Raw genomic sequence first — 20,942 nt, 5'->3', positions numbered from 1 at the left:
TTTAGAATTCAATTTAGACAAGAATCATTTTTATAGTTTATACAAGTATAAACAATAAACATAAATCCTAGTGGTAAGCGTAGGTACGTGATAAGGTTCCTTGTAGACTGTACTGCTGAGTGTGGGTGTACACTGTACATTTTATTACTTACCAGTTGATTTTTCTGTTAATTTGCTGCGATTTGATTTAATTCATTGTTAATTTATACTATTTTATTTTTGTCACTTTAACTTGCAGACTGCAGTTAATATCTATTAGAATATTTTAGATTCGACATACATAATTATAATATGCAGTATTGGAATTTGACCTAAACTAAACTCACTATAAGAATGACAGTTATTGGATTTTATAGACGATCAAATGATTTGTTCACAATAAAGTAAACAAAAATCGAATGGATTACCTTTCATATAGAAATCTTATTTAGCATTACTAATGGACGCTTAGTTACTTAAAAGTTTTAGTTATTATAATATAATGTACTGAATTTAAGATTTAAATCTAGTTATCACATTGCTTTGATTTTTCATCTGAACGGTTTTATCAAAAATGAGGTACTTACTAAAATTCTAAATTTAATATTTTTATGGTATACTAGCTGTCGTCTGATCATTATAAAAACTATAATGTAATTTTACTATTATTTAATAGAAATTTACGATTTTTGTTCAGTTTTGTTGAATTCAACTTGATATTGTTTATTATATTGGACTGCGATGCCAACATAATATAAATCTAGTACCTACACATACAATATGTGTACTTACGCATATTATGTGACATTGTGCGTTGTGCGTAGTGCGTACAATATAATATAAAATGTAATAACTAATAAGATTTATGAGCAAAAACAAAACTGCAATATGAAATATTAGGTGGGTAGGTACCTAATACGTATTATATATTTTATGTCAGGTTTTTATTATTACAAAAATGTTATAAAAGTATACAAGTTAATAATACAGCATTTTGTTATATTTTTTTTAGTGAATTTAAATTCAATTTCATTTTACTTTATTTAAATCCCCGAGATAAAAATAATAAATGTCAGTACTTATGTTATGAATAAATGACAATTATTTTAGAATATATTTATACTTATATCAAATACATACCATATACTAGTATACTAACAGGTACATATAGATATAATTATAAGGTACAAACACACTGTACGTTTATTAGTTTCTGCAAATATTTTTTTAACTACATTAATCGTACGTATAAAACTACTTAGGACTTATCTATAACGTAAAATAGTTGTCTTTTTTCTAAAACGAATTAAAAATATAAAATATAAACGTATGTTAGTGATTTAATAATACACCTGCACTAGCTCTCAAGCTAAATGTCACTTTTAAACTATGCATATTATGTTAATGGGAAGGATGATAATAAGGTACCTACTATCAAAAATTAATTTATTATGTTTAACGTAATAATCCAATTGCCTTTTTTAGGTAGGAATTAATATTATTTCGTATTCAATTATGACAAAGCCTAATAAATGTAGGACATTTTACTAAGTATTCTACAAATATAAATATTCACTAGGAATTATGGTCAGTGACTAATATTTTTTAGCCTTTAGGAATTATTATAAAGGGGTTCATTTTTTTCATATAATTTAAGTGTTTTTAGTCAAATTTGTTTTTACTTAGCAATACTACTATGGCATATGCTGAGTTACATATTTAATAACAGTCATGATATGCACTCTTACATTTTTGAAATTCCTATATTCTCCAGTAATACTATCTAAGCCCGCGCTGCTTCCCGAAGAATCATCTCCTTTTGTCGAGAACCCGTTTTGAAATAGATAGTAGTTCCAAAAATGTTTGTCTACACGGTTCCGTTCTTGTGTATTTATTATTCAAAAATCTAACCCATCAATATTGTAAATTTATTATTAGGTACATAAAATGTTAACTGTGGCTTGGCTGGCTGTTACCAGTCGCGCAATGTGACTGAGACTTGAGAGTAATAGTAACGCCCACTACTACTAATTCCCGGATGGGTGCCCACCCTGGTTCGTAGTAGTAAAAAGTAAAAACCTTGCCACACATACACGTGTTTGTTTACTTACCGTAACAACCGTACCAACCTTACCGACCACAGTTCATAATCCCATATAACAGCTAATGATTATAGTAAAAATATATGTATATATGTATATACTACACCCTGTTCAAAATAAAAAGCCAACAGGCAGCCACGGACAAAAACAGTTTTGTTACGTAAATCTGGTAGTTTCTTATTTTGGACAGGGTATATTATATAACATAAAATTATTTTTATACTTAGTACTTACACAGCTTTTATAAATATTTATCCTCATAAGTTCATAACTATAAAGATGTCCTTCAGTCAAGTACTTTTTTCAACATTTATCAACTAAAAAAAAATAATTTTTATTTGTGTCTGTCTTCAGATGTGATCATTTTGCGGCAGTAAAAATGCTTCAATTATTTTCTTCAACAGTATCTTTTCAGATATGAATGTAAATCTCCCAAAAATAAAAAATTCCCAATAGTTTTCAAAAGCCTTAGGTAGGTAAAACAAATAACAATTTAAGAAAAAATTGAGATTTTTACGCAGTCAGTTTTTGAAAAACATCGATTTTGTTTTTAGTGTAAGCAAATTATGTGCGCAGGGAGTTAGCTAGTCGAGCCCAGACTTTATCTAATCGTAGATTATATTATTATAAAAATTGCATGGAAATACGTTCATATAATTTACTATATAACATTGTTTACGATAACTTAACATATTTAAATGCATTTTAGGCAATGTTTATAGTTATACGAATTATCAATAAGCTACGTAACATTGTAATACATGATACATTTTAGTCATCGGATAACAACTCAAGGCATTTTAGACATTTCCTAGAAAATTTAGTTATTTACTAAATTATTATAATTGCCTCTAACATAATATTATACATATAATGTTTTATATTTACCGTATAATACGCGTGAACATTTTCAGTTTTGTTTAAACAATAATTAAGTAAACGCTGAAAATATTAAATTTACCAAACTGATTAGGTAGGTATGAAAATCTAAAACGAAATATTCCTTTCAGAAGGGAAAGTCTGTTATCTTTGTATATCATTTGAAGTGCTAATACACACACATATACGTATAAATAATATTTAAATATTAATTTTTTTTTTATCCACGCATATGATGATATAATCGTATTTTTCGGTGAATTCTACAGGTTTTGAAAAAAAGTCATTCAATGCGTTCAGAGAATTTATGAATTTTAAGCCGAGTAGGTATATAATGTCTAAAACCGCACCAACAATAATTGCTGATGTTTTCGAAATGAACGTTGAAAAAAAATGTTATGTTTGTGTTATATATAGCTGGATATATGATATTGTTATATTGTTGGATTTTAATTTTTAATACCATCCACTTTTTAAAACACTGGGACTAAACCACATACTATTTAACGTCAATATTTTCAGATTTGATAAAATAATATGGGTTATTATAACAGCAAACTATTTTATCATTTTACATCACTGTTTCTATTGTTTCGATTATCGGATTATGTATTTTCAAACAAACCAAAATTATTCAATCACCAAATAACAATTTTAACAATATTCCTTTATAGTGCGTTTTTTCTATACACTAAAACTTCAAATTGTCACCTTCAAATATCCAATATTATAAGTCATATACTATATTGTATAATCAAATTATGTGATTTATTGTTACAGCTTACATAAATAATGATAAAAAAAAAAATTAATTAAAATGTGAATAAATTATAAGCACTAAATGGGTGATTGGCTCATCGAATTAATTAAAATATTATTTTGATATTTTGATGATTTTTGTATAAATGTTAAAGTTTATAATTTTATTTAGGTATACACACTGAAAATATGGGTGGTTATTGACATTTATCAGAATTTACTTCTAATTTAGTTAGTGGTCTTTCGCTATTATCACATTTAATATTATGTACCACCTCGTCCACCCCAAACATTTTGTGTGAAATAGTGTCTTGTATATTTTAATTGCTTTCACGCACACCATATATGCGTTGCAGAAACCGTTTTCACCGACGTCGCTCAGGTCGACGTTATCCACCACGCACCGTCAGGTGTCCGTCGCCAACGCATCTTCGGCGAGTGGCAAGAGACGCGACTCGCTGTCCAGCTCGGCTGGAGCCTCGTCAGTACGCCGTCTCATCGAAGTGGTTCGAACGACTCCGTCCAACATGGGTCCAGTGTACAGTCGAAGACTGTTGTGCCGCAACTACGTCACGCTGTGCCTTGGACATGGCGCGGCCGCTGCCGCTTTGGTTCCGTTTATGGCACTACAGGTCGGTACCTTATGGCTTATATAATATTACCTACACAAAATACGATTACAACAATATTTTACTAGAGGACACGATGTGAAGAATGACTGCAGCAGGCTGTGGAGGCCGGAGGGATTGTGTTCTGAAATCGCGATCTATGTTTCGTAAGGATTTTTTTTTTGTGATCTGCTGCAGGGTTAGCGAGATACATCTCGAGGGACTGTTCCAACAAATCTGATCATTTTATAATGCAAGTTCGAATATCGTCTTCAATACTCGTTATAATATTACATACTTTAGGCTTGTACATGACATGAGTCACGAGTCACAACACTTATCTAGGCCACTTAAAGTACAACTGATGTCATTATAATATATGTTACTGTGGCTTGGCGTGGCGCGTTGGCTGCTACCAGTCGCGGAATGCGACTGGGAGTAAGTAACGGCCACAGCTACTAGCACCCGGATGGGTGACCACCCGGGTTCATATAAGTTAAAAACCTTGCCACACATACACGTGTTTGCTACCTACCGTAACGACCGTTAAAAACTCAGTTTCTGCTCACTTATTACTTTTATCTGTATTACCTATAATAGTATAATGTAGATATTTTAGAATATCTATGTTATTATAAAGTCCATTTTAACGAGAAACACATTTCAACACGCGATGCTAATAATATTATTATAGTATTGCTTTAAAATGTAATAATATATTCATTATATTAATATTACATTGTTATTTTGCATCGATTAGACTAAATATTTTAATATTTTATTCATTCGGTCGTAGGTATGGGTATCACGTTTCTTTTAAACATAATCCGTAATACGGCGTATTGTATAGGCGATATAGGTACATATATGCATTGGAGGACTACATTTTAAAATTTCCTATTGTTAATATTGTTATTGATTTATGGTATTTTAATATTAAAGTTTTATTTTTAGTGTTATTGATTAATTTTTAATAGCCAATTTTCAAGTTATGTTTGTGAGGTTATTTATTTGAGGTTATTTGATAAACAATAACCCGTATACAAAAGTTATAAATTTATAATACAGTGAAACTTTCATACAACAAGGTCTCACGCGGAACAAAAAAAAATTGTAATATAGAGTAATTCGTTATTCAGAATTACATAATATTATAAATATAACATAATATTATAAATAAGGACATGTTTCTCAAAAATAATTCAACAGAAAATTCAATTAAATAGAACTTGATTATGGAAGTTTTATTGTATTATATTACTGCTTTTTTTATTGGATTATTGGAATATAAAAAGTACTATGTAATTTTATAGCGTGAGTATAAATTAATATACAAGGTGGATACACAGTTTTTAAGTTATAATATTTCTTCTTATTATTGTACAGATAAATGCATTGATAGCTACTTATTTCGATGTATGCACGTCTACATTTTACTTAGTTTCAATAATGATCATTTTGCTTTTGAAGTTTTGAATAACTTAATATACTTAATATACCAATCCAATTATTAATACTAAAGATCATTGATCATAAATATATTTGAGTATTGTAAAGAGTATCGAATAACTGTAAGCCGAATAGTTAATTAACTATTCAGTCATAAAACAGTAAGGCTGGCCAACAAATATTAATTTTGGTTATGATTTTGAAAATTGTACAATAATTTTGACAACATTTGAGTTTATTAGTATATATGCAATCGTGTTGTATATAAAGGATTCCTGTTATTTGACTGGAAATATATACAATCGTGTTTTCAAAGAGGTAAATCGTGCGAATTCGGGTTCTGCCCTAGTCCCAAGAATACGACCCTTTAATTTAGAGTTTAGATAGTATAAACCTAAATACGTGTGATTCCTTTTTATAGCATATGCAAGTCCTATTATGTAGTAGTAGGTGGACTGTACAAAAATATAAAAGAGACAAATATAAAAACTAATGAGTGCTTATGTGAATCAGATAAGACGGTGTCTATATCATACCCTACGGTAAAATCATTAGTTGTTAAATTATGTTTCATTATGTTTCTTACTACTGATTCTATAGCGAAACCTAAGCCTAATTCCGCTGCAAAAGATTTTTATCGGATACATTTTGTTAATGTTTAAACGTGATACTTACCCTGTCGGGTAAGCGTCTTATTTGTTTTTCGTCTACTACGTGAAGTTCCGCTAATGAATCTAATATTTCATGTTCCGATCTCACATGATCACATTAGGTCTTATAAAAATATTATACTATTATACTAAATTCTTGTAATATTATACTGACGTATGTTTAATGTTTAACCTATAGAAATAAGATAACAACATAACAAATACAATAATGTACCATCTCGTCGGTATTTAGAATTCAAGTGAAATTAAAATAAAAATGTAAAATATTATTACATATGCACTGAAACAGATTTTTACTCAAAATAAATAAAATACAATGTACCTTAAAAACGGAATACGAGTTCAAACCAAATTATTTAACATGCTGAGCACGTACTAGTATTACTTTTATTAGGTATTTTTGATGTTAAAAAGTAGACAGAGAAAAAAGATGTAAAAACTAATAACTTTTTTCCTTTCAGACACCTCTGCTATTATAAAGTATAATCAGTAAGGTTACACAAAAACCTTCATATTATTTTAGATTTATACAGAGTACGTTGTTGACCTGTATATCTGTATTTTGATATTGTCGACTTCCTAGCCTAGTATTGATTATTAAAGTAAATAACCGTGTAATAAAAGTGTATATATACATAAATTCAGTTTACTATTGATGACGATGTCGATTCCAGATTTAGATATTTCTAATAGGGAAAAATATATTTATCATAGTGTGACTGAATATTTTTTTATATTTAATTAATGTCAATATAGTTTTGTTGGATACCCTTTTCAGATGTAGGTCTATATAATTCACACGATTTATAGGTATACGATGAATGCATCTCTTACTAGATCCTCACAATAATTATTTTTGTTACATACAATTCGGAGGCTCCTGTATATATTTATAGAATTTTTTATGTGTAATGCATAGGTACAGCGTTATTGTTTGTGATTCGCTTGTTTGATACGTACTGTGGCTTCAAAAGGAAAATACAAATAAATGTGAGTAGTCTTATTGGTACGTCCGATAAATTGTAATTGTTATTATTTTTGTAGTCGGCAAAGGGTCTTATATAATGAAATATTTTTCTAGCTTTTAAATTAATTACAAATCCACAGTTTTATTTTTTAATTTTTTTACATTATTAGCAAACATTTAAAATACTGAAAAGTCGTAATAGTCTCATGTAAAAAATGCTTCAGCAACGTATAAACTTTAGTAGACATTTTACAACCCTAACCATTTGATAAGTGATGAAGAATTTAAAAAAATTTAAGAAATTAATTAACACTTCTCCCACCTGCTTTATACGTTTAATAGACGTTTATATGACGCCGTAAATCTTAAGAGTAGATTACTTTATTATATATCAGCGTATAATGTAGTATTACAAATTAATATTATTTTTAAATAACCGTGAATATTAATTTAAAAATATATTATTAATTTAAAAAAGGTGGATAAGTGGATGTCGCTCTGCTGTACAGTAGGTTACAAGTGGGTCACTGTAATGGATGGTGTTAAATTTGAATTCAATGATATAATATCATTGCATAAGAAAAACGATTCTGAGCGAAAACGGTCAGTCAGCCTATGATTTTACCAAGTATATTTGATGATATTATTGTGAATAAAGTAATTTATATATAACCTATTTACGTGGAGCCTTGTTTTAAATTTTCAATCCTTACTACAAAATAATTATTACATTTTAAAGTTGATATATTTTGATACAATTCGAACTTTAAATTCTTATTAAAAAAAACTGTGCCTATGTATTTTTAATATTTTTCAACTGCTATTAAAACGATATATCAGGAGCCTTATATTAAATTTTCACGCTTTTTTACCCAACAAATAAAAATTTATTGATATTTATAGAAAAAAAAAACTAAAAAAATTGAAAACTGACAATGTCCGTAAACAGCTTAAAAAGAGTCAAAATATTTTCTACATTTTATGGTGTATAGAAAATGCTAATATAAACATTCAGTGAAATTTTCAAGTATCTACAGTCATTCGTTTTTTAATTACAATAAAATAAGAAAATTGTTACATGAGAAATCGAGTAAATATCAAATGTTGTAAAAATATAAATTTCAGACGCTCATAAAAATTTAATTTAAGTTTCTTCTAGACATTTTTTTTTTGATAAAGGTAGACAAACTTATGAGTAATCTTATATAACATTTTCAAATCTTAGATTTAAAAAGAAAAATTTTTATGAATTCTCAACTCAAAATAATTTGCTATTTTTCGTGATTTTTCCGTATTTTGTCAAAATTTGAACTTTAAATGCCTATAAATAAAAACTGTGACTAAGGATTTTTAATTTTTTTCATCTGCCTTTGAAACAATAACCTAGGAGCCTTCTATTAAATTTTCAAGCTTTTTTACTCAACAGATAAATTTTTATTGATATTTATAGAAAAAAAAAACTAAAAAAATTGAAAACTGACAATGGCCGTAAACAGCTCAAAAAGAGTCAAAATATTTTGTAAATTTTATGGTGTATAGAAAATGCTAATATAAAAATTCAGTCAAAATTTCATGTCTCTAACGGTCATTTGTTTTAGAGTTACACCAAAAACCAAAATCGATTTTCTCGAAAACCGATTTTGCGTAAAAATTCCCGTTTTTCCTTAATTTTTCTTTTGTTTTTCACGTCGCTTGTGAAAACTACAGGGAAATTTTTACTTTTGACCTCCCAAAGTACCAACTAGATTCACTTTCCTATCAGAAAAGTTACTATTGAAGAAAATCCAAGCACTTTTACTGTCCTAAAACGTGATGACAGACACAAAAATAAAAAAAAAAATAAAAAAAAAAACACAAATCATTGTAAAATCAATACATTCATCGCTTCGCTCAGAATCTAAAATCTAAAAGGTATTAAATAGTAGACTTAGTCAATCTTTTATAGTTTACCGGTTTAACACTGTGTATCATGTATTTATGTTCCATTAGTGTCCAATATTTCATCAGTGTGAGGTTACATATTTCTACCACAGAATGTAATACAATACAAAGCTTTAAAAATAAATTCATTATTGATAATTTTAATATGTATATAAGTTCTTCACTTCACACAAATTTTAAAAGTTATGTAGGTTTCATGGCTGTTATCAGCTAAAATAAGTTTTACTTTATCATTTGATCCTAATTCCTAATCATAGAACAATGCCAATAGCTTCGGTTTGATAATTATCAATATTTGTAATGATCATATATGACCTATATTCTAAATAAAAGTTAGATTGAAAATATCTATTGCTTACAATTTTACAAAATTATCACAAAAATACCCAAATTTGAAATAAGAAAAATTTATATTTTTATAGTATTATTTATATTTTAAAATCATATTTTATTATTATAGTTATTTTTTTTTGTCCAAATTAAAAATTAACATTAATGAAAGAAAAATATATTAAAATATATAATTAAATATTTATCTTTGTGTATTTATGGAATTTCCATACAACATACATTTGATATATTTTATCATCGTTTGATTTTTGATGCTTTTTACTTATTATTTTAATGTCATATAATTCTGAACATATTTATTCAATTATACAATAATTTTGGACTTAAATTAACAGATTATTGTTTTTATAAATATTTCAAGTTTTGATCAAAGGGAGGATTATTTCATGGATTTAAATTTAGTTTTCAGCCCATCAAAACTTTAGTCTTAACTATATTTGATTAGGTAACGATATAAATTTGGTTCTATGTTTAATATATTTTGTAAGCCAACAGTTTCTGAAAATGTTTTAAATTATAAAAAGGTATAAAATTAAAACTAATAGTTAACATTTAAAAATAGTGAAAACCAAAATAACTAAAAGTAATTACTATAAAGGAGTTAAAAATATTTTATACAGCTTAATTTTTTGCATACGCGTAGTGTATGTACCTATATATAAGTAATTTTTCAATCACCTTAATTACAATATATTTTTTATGAATTTGTTGATTAAAAAATAGTTTCTATATCCTTGAATGTGTATAATATTTATAGCATATATTTATACATACTATGATTTATTACCTAAAGTTATTATTTTAGGTAATATTTTTATATTTATAAATTTAAAAACAGCAATTAATCTTGATTTTGTTGAAGAATTTTTCTCTAAGGCATAATTTATCCACGCTTAATTTTACACTCATTAGTCATTATTAATTTTATATACGACATTCACTAATTCACTATTCCTATGCACAATATAGATATTAGGTTACAATGTTTTAAATATTATAATTACATTACATTTTGATAAACTTTATTAAGACATAATGATCTAGTAAAATCTGATAAGAAACTTGCTGTGGTAAGATTACGTTTTAAATGGAAACTAATGAGACCTAAATATAAAATAAGATTATTGAACGGAAGTATATTATTTTTATTTTTTAAGTTATCTTTATATTATACCTTCAAACACTTCGTGATATAAAATGTATTACAATATGTTTATAAATTAATTGTTGGCATTGAATAATTGAAGTATTGTACTTAAAAGGTAAATCTCGACTAAATTATATCAACAATACCCGCAAGTAGTATAGTAATTAATGTGTTAAGATGCATTCATGAGATATTATTATTTATTACCAATAATAATCAGCTTAGGATCTTGAAGTCGGGAGAGGCTGGGTAAAAAATGAATGTAGAGGTCCCGCAAAATAATAAGTATACTTATCTATTTATTTTGTACAAGAACACTATATAATATAATTTAAAGTTATTATTATCAGCTTTAAATAAATCGACCCCATAAAACATACTATCAGAATACGCAATAACACACGTGGATATTGGGTACGGCCTCGATATTCCTCCTAGGCCCTAGCTCTTGCACACCATTAAGATATTATGCAGGATCTGATAGTAATATAATAATCATCTTCGTTATCATGGCTTAAAGTAATGGTGAAAATATGGCATATAATATGATATATACATTATGTATTACGATGAACGGAAGACCCCCCCACAAAAAAAAATCATTACCTATGTATACGTTATCTATTTATTTCGTATAAGTACACTATATGTATAATATAATTTATTACATTATTTTTATCAGCTTTCAAAATATCGAGGACCCCATAAAACATATGGGAATATTCAATAATACCAGTGAATATTTGTTTCGGACTAGACATATCTCCTGGGTCCTCCTGCACACCTGTAGATTTACGAGCTTTTACGCACTTGTATACGAAATAAACTATATCTTAATATTACCTTTTGCACTTCGAATTTTGATCTAGTAACTGTGAAGTTATGCCTATAAAACATTATTATTAGTTAAATATTAGTTAATATTATATTATTATTGTTTCAATATATATTATATTTTACAAGTGAATTTACTCATGGAATGAAAATAGAACGTCTATAATATTCTTTTTAATTTTCTGCGGGTACATTGTACCGTTTGGTTTGATTTTTCGTTAATATAGACTTTGTAATTAATTTTAAACATTAGTTTGTTGTTACGAAGAACATAAACTTCAAAATCGATGTTATTTAAAGCCTCTGGAATATCAAAATCACTCAATTGAAGAATTTTACTGACAGGTAAACGTAAAATATGACTTCACAACTTTTCTGAACACGATTGTGAAATTATAAAACTTGATTACGGTTTATCAGTAAAAACGCATCAGACTCTAAATTCTAATCATAACTCCTTAACTATACCTACTTCTTTTGAAGCTGCATCTATAGGCAACAACATGTTTTTCATTGTAATAACTGAATTAGGTATGACGTTCAACCCTAGACTTTATCGGGGAGCACCTATACTAATACTTTTATATTACACCTATATAAATATTCTGCGTTGAAAAAATATTTATCTACTGTGTTTCGACGTCTGCAAAACAAAATGTAATAATAATACATCGTACAAAATCACGATTCCAGGATAAAATGTATTTTATACAAAGAACTATTAAACGCAAGTACTTAGTATACCTATATGCAATATGTATATAACAATATTTTTATAATAATATTTATATTTCTGTTACTATAATGCCCTAAGGTATCTTCTAAAACTGTAATGGTTCGCATTCAAAAATAACATAGTTGATATCAGAGATTTCGTTAACATCAATATATCTATCACGTAATAAGTAAGAATAGTCACGTTTGATTATGCAACGTTCAGCCTTATTATTAAACTTCGACGGTCTGCCAGCGACCCGCGTTATATTATACCACCGACGTGGTGCGGATAATAATTATAAACACTATTATCATGTATATTATATATTATCTATATAATATAGATATAATATTACTCAATAAATCGAGCTTTTACGTATCGGTGGCGCGTGGTCATGTTATGATTTATGGGAATAATATCGGAATACAATTTATATTATATAATAAATTATCGTAGATAGTATTATACTGGTGCCATAACAATAACACTGCCGTAAAATGTCATCGCGAATACAACATGCGCAAATCAGCATGTGATTATTTCGATACGGTTCTTCTGTTGTACTGGTCATAGGTGCAATTAAATTTTTTTAGTTGAGACAAATGTTATGCTAAACATAATAGTGGCCATTCTCTTCTAACAATTTTTTTTTGAAATCTCATCATGTTTGATCATATTTTATTGATATATTATTACAATTGCTCAACCGTGTTCTAAGGTATGAGAGGTTTATATGTAAAGAGATTATCATTCTACACATCCACTCACAAATAAAACGACAAAATGAATAAATTTTTATTTTTAAAAAGAGAACCTATTGAAAATTCGTTTAAAATGCATTCTGTAGCAATATTATCAAAGATATCACTTTCTATATTATGTATTTAAGTAAGATTCTACCTTGATGCACAGAAGATCTAATAGACATATTTAATTCTCAAGAGAACGAACATGTAGTAAAATGATCGTGTGACCTAAACCTAGCCCGCTCTACTCAATATTTTCCACTTCTAAGAAAATGTATGAATCATAAATATGCATTAATAAGTAACCATTAATTGTATACAGTGTATCTAGTGGGAATCGGGTAATTTTTAAATTGTATTCGTTACTACGGTGATAAACAAAGCGTTATAAAAAAATCGGTTGGAAAGATAAAATATCTGTACCCAGTCAAAAAATATATTTATGTTAAAAAAAAATAAACGCCAATGGTGGTACCACGAAATAAGATAGTATTAGGTCACGATTATAAAGAATAAGTTCTTCATAATCGTGTATTAGGTGGGCCCAGCCACCTAAATTGCGCTTACGGTATTGTTGCACATTCTTTCAGTTTGATCATTTTTGTTTTTAAGACTTGTATTAAAAAGTAACATTTAATTGGACACCGATATCGCCTCTTTATTTTTTAGCCCACTGCATTACTGCAGTACGTTATATTTTGTACCTAATAATAATTTTAATTTTTGTTTTTCTATTAACATTTGGCTATTGTTATGCCGTTGTTGTTCTCTACGTTCCTGCAGCAGCTCCTTAATACCTCCAATGACATACAGCAATATTTGTGTACTTGTCAATATTAAGTTTGTTGTATTTACGTACCGTATTTAGCCACTCATTCATTATAATTTTTCGTATTTCGCGTTACCATTATCTAGGGCTTAAATAAATTTAATTTAATAATCAAGAACATTTAACTGACGCTACTGACAAAACTGTAATCCATGGAGTATGATATACGCTTGAGACTGATGTTTAAAAATGTTTTAGGGTTCTATTTCCGCTTGGTGGTGGCCGGACAATTTGAAGCAGAATGGTGGGTTTACCACCGTCACCACGGACATTGGTTCTATCCTGCTGTCTGCAATGTTTGGCATGGCAGCGATGAGCGCACTGTTTGGGCCGACGGCCGTCCACCGTCTGGGCACCAGGACATGTCTGGTGGCCGGTTACCTGGTATCCGTCGCGTTCGTTACCGTCCACCTGTACCCAAAGGTGGCGGTACTGGTGCCCGGTTACTTCCTGATGGGTGCCTGGTTGGGATGCTGGACGGCGTCTCGGACCGCTGTGCTCATGGCGCTCGCATCTAAAATGGCATACGTGCTGTCCGACCGAGAGGAGTGCGAACTCGAGGGAAACGGTCGGCGAGAAGCGGTGGCCAGGAATCTAGCCAGGGGACTCCAGGTGAGATGTTCATAACGGCATAACCACCTATTGCAAGTGTTAGGTGTGCAGATACCGACAGTGTGCAACCTACCTATACATTTTTGACTTACACTTTGGGTGAACTACCTACAATAATACTAATGGATTTCCATAATATGGTGAAACTCGACTTGCATATTATATTATATACTCATCTTTATAAGTTGGCTTAAATTTATATTTTAAGTCATTCATAAAATCGTCGAAGGCTGTTAATTCTGAATGACAGGAACTCCATTACTCTTCTTGAAGACTCCCTGTCTCATAATGGTGATGAACCATTAATTTTTCTATAATACAAGGACTTCACTTGTCAGTATGTCACCAAAGACATTCGATTGTTTGAGTGTAAGCTACCACAGTCTATAAAACCTGAACACAGAGAACATAAAGATGTCACAATATGCTTTACAGTTTACACTGAACGATTTTATTATGTCGGCATGTCGTAGATTATCCAAAGTATATTGTTAATTGGTTGAGTATCGTTGTACTCAATACCTAACTACCTAAGTTATAATTTATTGGTACCATAGTCCGTAGATGATGAAATTATAAACATGTACATTATATACCTACTTATAATAAGAACTTGGGAATTTTACTCGGATGATATTGATAGTATTAGAAAGATATAATTTTTAAAGATATGATTTTATTCGGATGCGAGTATTGCAAAAGTATTATATAATACAAAATAATATTAAATATTAATAAAATAATACAATTCAAAGAGTAAAAACAGTTTTTATTATAAAGTCAAAAGTCACTCATTTTGAAAAATACTAAAAATGTACATACATTTAGAAAATAAATATCTTATAAATTATAGTTAAAATAATAATTTAATTTTAATTTTTTAGAAATTAAAATTTATATCATCGGACGCAATTTGTTCAATCATTCGGAATACTCCAGAAGACGGACTATATTAATTGTATATATTTCGAATTGTATAACTTTTCCACATAGATGTTTATCGTTACTTTACGACTTAAGTTTATTCGCTTATTGAATTTATAGCCCATCAGATTTCTTTTTTTTCCAATATAGCAACCTGTCTTCTCGGTTTCTTATTGCTTTTTCATTTGATTTGAGCGAACTACGCACGTCGCACAAGGTTTTATTATCTTTGTTTCACACACTTTGTGGGGTAAAATGACATACTGCGTAGTTCCGAAAAAATAGATTTATTTGGATTGATATATTGCACTCGTTGACCTGTAATCAAATCTAGATAGAAAGCTTTTTTCTATGACCTCAATAATTTACTTTTTAATTTTATTGAAGTAATATTTTAGTTGATTATATAGTAACATTTTAATTACTTAAGCTAGGGTTGGAAAGTAATTGAGTTCGTTTAATGTACGCGTGGGACTGTGGGTATAACGAAATAACGCAACTGTCAGTGTGAATTCTTCTTATCAAGACAATAAAATGTTTCTTCGATTAAATTGAGTTTTACTCAAACTTATAAGTTTATTTTTACTCCAAAACTCATTTTACTTTGTAATAGCGTATAACGTTAATACGTTTAATATAATTTACGAAATTCTAATCGATTTTCTCAAAATTAAATTTTTACTTAATTCTGTATTACTTCTACCTATATATTAGTCTAAAAATAATAACATTTTTAAAATGAAAATAAAATGGGGGTAACTAGGTAAACACTTTACAGTAGGAATCGAGTGTATGTACCTCATCTTCATCGAATAATTCACTGTAATAGTGCAGGCAATGGATGTGTTAAATTTGATTTCAATGATAAATCATTGCATACGAAAAACGATTCTGAGCACAGATGGTGTGTCATCCTACTATCATTTATCATATGAAAATATTCCTATACATTATATTATAAGAGTTAAATGATCATTATGGATATCACTTATCGTTATATATATTTTGTAATACACGATCAGGAAATGCCGACAGTGTAACTAGTCAATATATTATACATTTAAAATATTGCCTAATTTATTAAGTCAATGATATAAATCATTACGGACTATCATTATTTCCTAACATGTGTTGTCTCTAATGATACTGTCTAGTAAATATTGACAATAACATTACCATATATTTTATACAAAAGTGTAAAGTATCTGTGTAAACCATTTTCTCTCAAATTAACCATTTAATTATAAAATTATTTAGTAGCCGATAAGGAAATATGATAAAATATGATACCTATTATAACACTTACCTACCTATATATTTTAATATAAAACTCAACTTTTGGGTACCGTGCAACGTAGGTGGCACACGATATTGGCTTGATTGCTGGAAACGCATTCGTCGCGTATATGATAAGTGGCACGCGAACGGACGACATCCTCGGAACCATGTTTGCCAGGGACGGTGGACCTGGAACAGATCGGACTTGCGGTAGCGTCGCCTGCCCGCTGGAAAATACGGTGGAAATCAAACTCGGGCCGACCGCCAACTTCTCGTCCAATCAGACGGTCGCATTGGTCGACGTCCGCAATCACATGGTCTTGCCATGTAAGTATAATAAAATATTTTACGGATGCGTGCGAAATCGGGGTCGAAAAAAAAGTGAATTTATAGTAATACGGCAAGACCATAAAACATACTATCGTAATACGACGCATAGGCGTGATTGGAGGGTAGCAAGGAGTAGCAATTTCTTCCACGCCAATTTTATTATTTTGTCCACCAATTTATTCCAGGCTTCATTTGACCACATGGAATTGAATTAAAAATATTATTCAAGGTTCTTGCTATCCCATGATTTTACTCCAAATGTGACGCCAATACGCTTAATACGACATTGGATACGTATTTGATCAAAACTGATTTATTGGACTAAAGGACAATATTAAAAACTATTTTCCCCTCGACAAATCTCCTGCTGAAATTGATTTGAAGATAAAATTAAAATCGAATGAGATTGAAGCACCCTTTAGTGTTAATGTTCGAAAATGGGTTCTTTGGATTCAACCACCTCGAATAATAACAGATGGGTTTACTACTTTACTGACCATTAATACGTCTAGGTACAGCAGATAATAATACATATTATTTACAATAGCCGAGGTCTAAATATCCCTACCAGTGTTCGAAGTCTGTAGATCCTAAAAATGTGCTGCAGTGACTTTTACATTCCTTTTTGTGAATTTATCATCATGCTTGTGGGACCGGCTAAACAGGATATTTTATATTATTCAGTGTGACAAAAATGGTAGTGATAATGTAAATATTTCATATGCGATTACCACTAATTATGTCACGCAACATTTTAAAATTCTTGTATATGTACGACGTTTTGGATATTCGTTTTACCCTGACGATATTAATATATTATTATTTCTATGACTGCCTCAGTGATTTTATATTCGGATTGCACCACAGATTGAGTGGCCCGAAACGGTATAATTTATTATTACTTATTGGATATTATATTACAATAGCAATACGTTTCAAGCTTTCTAATCGTTCAACATTTTTGGGTACAAGTAATTTTTATGACAGTCAATATGTTTATGAAATTGAAAACCACATTGTTATAAGCTTATCGACATATTAGCAAATAATATATGAGTTTCCTCGTATAGTACACGATTTATGGTTTTAATTTTGAATCATATCATATTAACTTTATTAAATATTGTCATATAGCTATGTTGTATTAGTAATAAATAATTTTAAAGCGTATACAGTATGACAATTTGGATATCCAAGCCTTTTTTATATACTCTAAAATAACCAAATTTTCATATTGCACACTTTATATAAATATAATACATACAATTTTACTACGGGGAGATGGGACGTCACATCCCTAATTTAAAAAAAAAAAATCAAAATGTTATAAACTTAAGCTAAATAACTTATAGCCAAAAATAGTAATCAAAGTGTGTATTTAACACCAAATTTAATAATTCGGTTAACACACACATTTTAATGCTGTACTTCACGCAAGACATTTCGTACTGCACACAGAAAATGGTCTTTATTCTACAAATATGATTTATATATTATATACTATCATCGATCTTCCGGTTCATGCATTTGTTATTATCTCGCAACAGTCTTTTCAAGTCAACTGAATTTTATTCTCATTCAATTTTTGTGACTCTTCCCTACCTACTACATGTATCTACTGTTATGCCATAAGTTTACCTAGATATGGTTTCTACGATTTGTTTATTTCTCGACAATGTTAACAATTCGAGGTTTTCTTTTGTGATAGATAATTTTGTTTGAAACCTCACAAACTCAGATTAAAATACACATTTATCATTGCTTTAAAATTGAATACCTACGACAATACAACAGTATATTATATGTCGAGGTGAGTGCTCAATATCCATCGCAGCCTCTAGAAGTCTAAAGTACTGTCAAGCTGTATGCCTGTAGGCTGAAGCCCCTTGTAATTTGAGCTTCTGTTTCTGAATGGTCTCTTATTCACGTTTTACGTGTTGTATAGTACCAAGTTTTTCTCAAAGTTGTTTTTTTATATGTATTTTTATTTTGACAATCAACAATCCGTTATACAAAGTATTACAATCAGAAGTTGTGATGAATGTTTATTTTGTACTACTAATTACTAGTGGGGTATAGGTGAAGTAGGTATCCAATGATAGTACTTCGGATTTTTATCAATGTAATACATTTAATTCACAGTTATGGTTAGCAAATTGTAATATATTTTAAATTTCAAAAAAAAATGTAGAGATTAATTCAGGAAGAAATGAAGAAAACCAATAAAGAAATGACTAATTTGAACATCAAACAAAATTAACAATTAAATGTTCTTACATACCCCGTGTTTCACTGAACAGATATTTCCTTTGTCCATCACACTGAATAATATAGCATTATTATGTAATAATGTAGAGTTTTTAATAAAAATTTAGAAAAAAATTAATAATAATTGTTAGATTTGAGACATTTTATTTTATATTCTGTACTCTGTAGACTGTACCTAGAGCGCTTTGATAATAATAAATAAATAATAAATATTAATATAATATAAAGAGAGTGGTCAACTAATTATAAAGAAGTTACCTATATTACGTTCAAACTTTTCTCGCCTTTTAAATGTTTGAAATTGAATTCTTATAAAATTCTTATAATATGTTAATCATATGGGTAAATATTGATAATATTATTTAATTTTTCTTGATAGATATGGGCCATGTATAGAATAAAGATCAAATTAACCCATATCTTTCCATAACACCAATGTCTTATAACTTATAGGCAATAGGTGCTAATCTTTTAAAACTAAATTACCATAAACTAATTATAACTAATTTTGATTACAAAATATAAATATATTACCTGTATATATTATCTTTTTTTTTGTAAGAAAAATTTTACAAATTGTTTTAACTTTAGATATTAATATTAATTTATTAAAAAATACAAAATAATTTGTAATTTTGAAGAATTTCTTCAAAAGTTGAAAATTTCAACGCGTTTTAAAAAATTTTGGCTATGTACCTATTTTCCATATTCATTCAATTTCTAAACTAAAATTTGTAATTTATATTATCATGCTTTTTTACTCACCATACACAACTTTTATCATATAGAGTCGAATAAAAACTATAATAACCGTCGAAACTTTCCATTGTCATTTTTCAATTTCAACAAAAAACATAATATATTTAGTTAAAAACTGGTTTTGCGTAAGTATTCCTATTTTTTCAATTTTCAATTATCTTGGGTATTTTGAAAGAACTGATAAATTTACTTTTGACTTCCAGAAGTACCAACTAGATTAGTAGATTCAATTTCCTACCACCAACCTTCATCAAATAGTTAATGAAGGAATAATTATTTTACTATAAATTATCTTCAGATAAAAAAACCAACACACACATCATTATAAAACATTAAAACCAGTACATTTATCGGTCCACTGAAACTAAAAATAAAGGTAGGTATGCGTAAAAATATAAAACCATTAAATAATTGTCTTGAAAAATCGAGCGAGATTCATCCGCGCGTCTTTTTATAATACTAACAGTAATTACCATCAGCTGTATTTTATATATATTTATAGGTAAAACCACGCAGCTGTTGGCCAGCGTCTTCGCCGGATGCTGTTTCGTCGGCGTCGCCGTCACCGCGACTTTCATGACCCGCATCCGACTATTCGTGTACGCGTCCGCGTCTGAGAAACGAAAATCGGACAGCGCCAGGTCGTTTGCGGCCGTCCGCGATGCATTCCGCAACACCAAACTCCAGCTCATCGCTCCACTGTCGTTGTTCATCGGACTTGAACAAGGATTTATCTATTCCGATTTCTCCAAGGTAGGTTAGGTTAGGTATTCCTATAATATAGTTATTAC

The 20,942-nt window shown here is 29.1% G+C and overlaps 1 protein-coding gene across 1 annotated transcript in view; it reads left to right on the top strand.

The window, feature by feature from the left end:
- The window catches only part of LOC132941376 (protein unc-93 homolog A), a 38,435-nt gene that overhangs the window by 5,008 nt on the left and 12,485 nt on the right, over nt 1–20,942 (top strand). Inside the window, exons 2-5 of the mRNA XM_061009410.1 lie at nt 4,076–4,351; nt 14,179–14,592; nt 16,875–17,121; nt 20,654–20,904. Of these exons, the coding sequence (XP_060865393.1) occupies nt 4,076–4,351; nt 14,179–14,592; nt 16,875–17,121; nt 20,654–20,904 (1,188 nt within the window). The remainder of the gene's footprint in view (nt 1–4,075; nt 4,352–14,178; nt 14,593–16,874; nt 17,122–20,653; nt 20,905–20,942) is intronic.

The sequence above is a fragment of the Metopolophium dirhodum genome, chromosome 3 (genome assembly GCF_019925205.1).
Source record: "Metopolophium dirhodum isolate CAU chromosome 3, ASM1992520v1, whole genome shotgun sequence".
Lineage (NCBI taxonomy): Eukaryota > Metazoa > Arthropoda > Insecta > Hemiptera > Aphididae > Metopolophium > Metopolophium dirhodum.
Note: the sequence above shows the minus strand (reverse complement) of the source record. Positions and strands in the feature narration are given on the sequence as shown.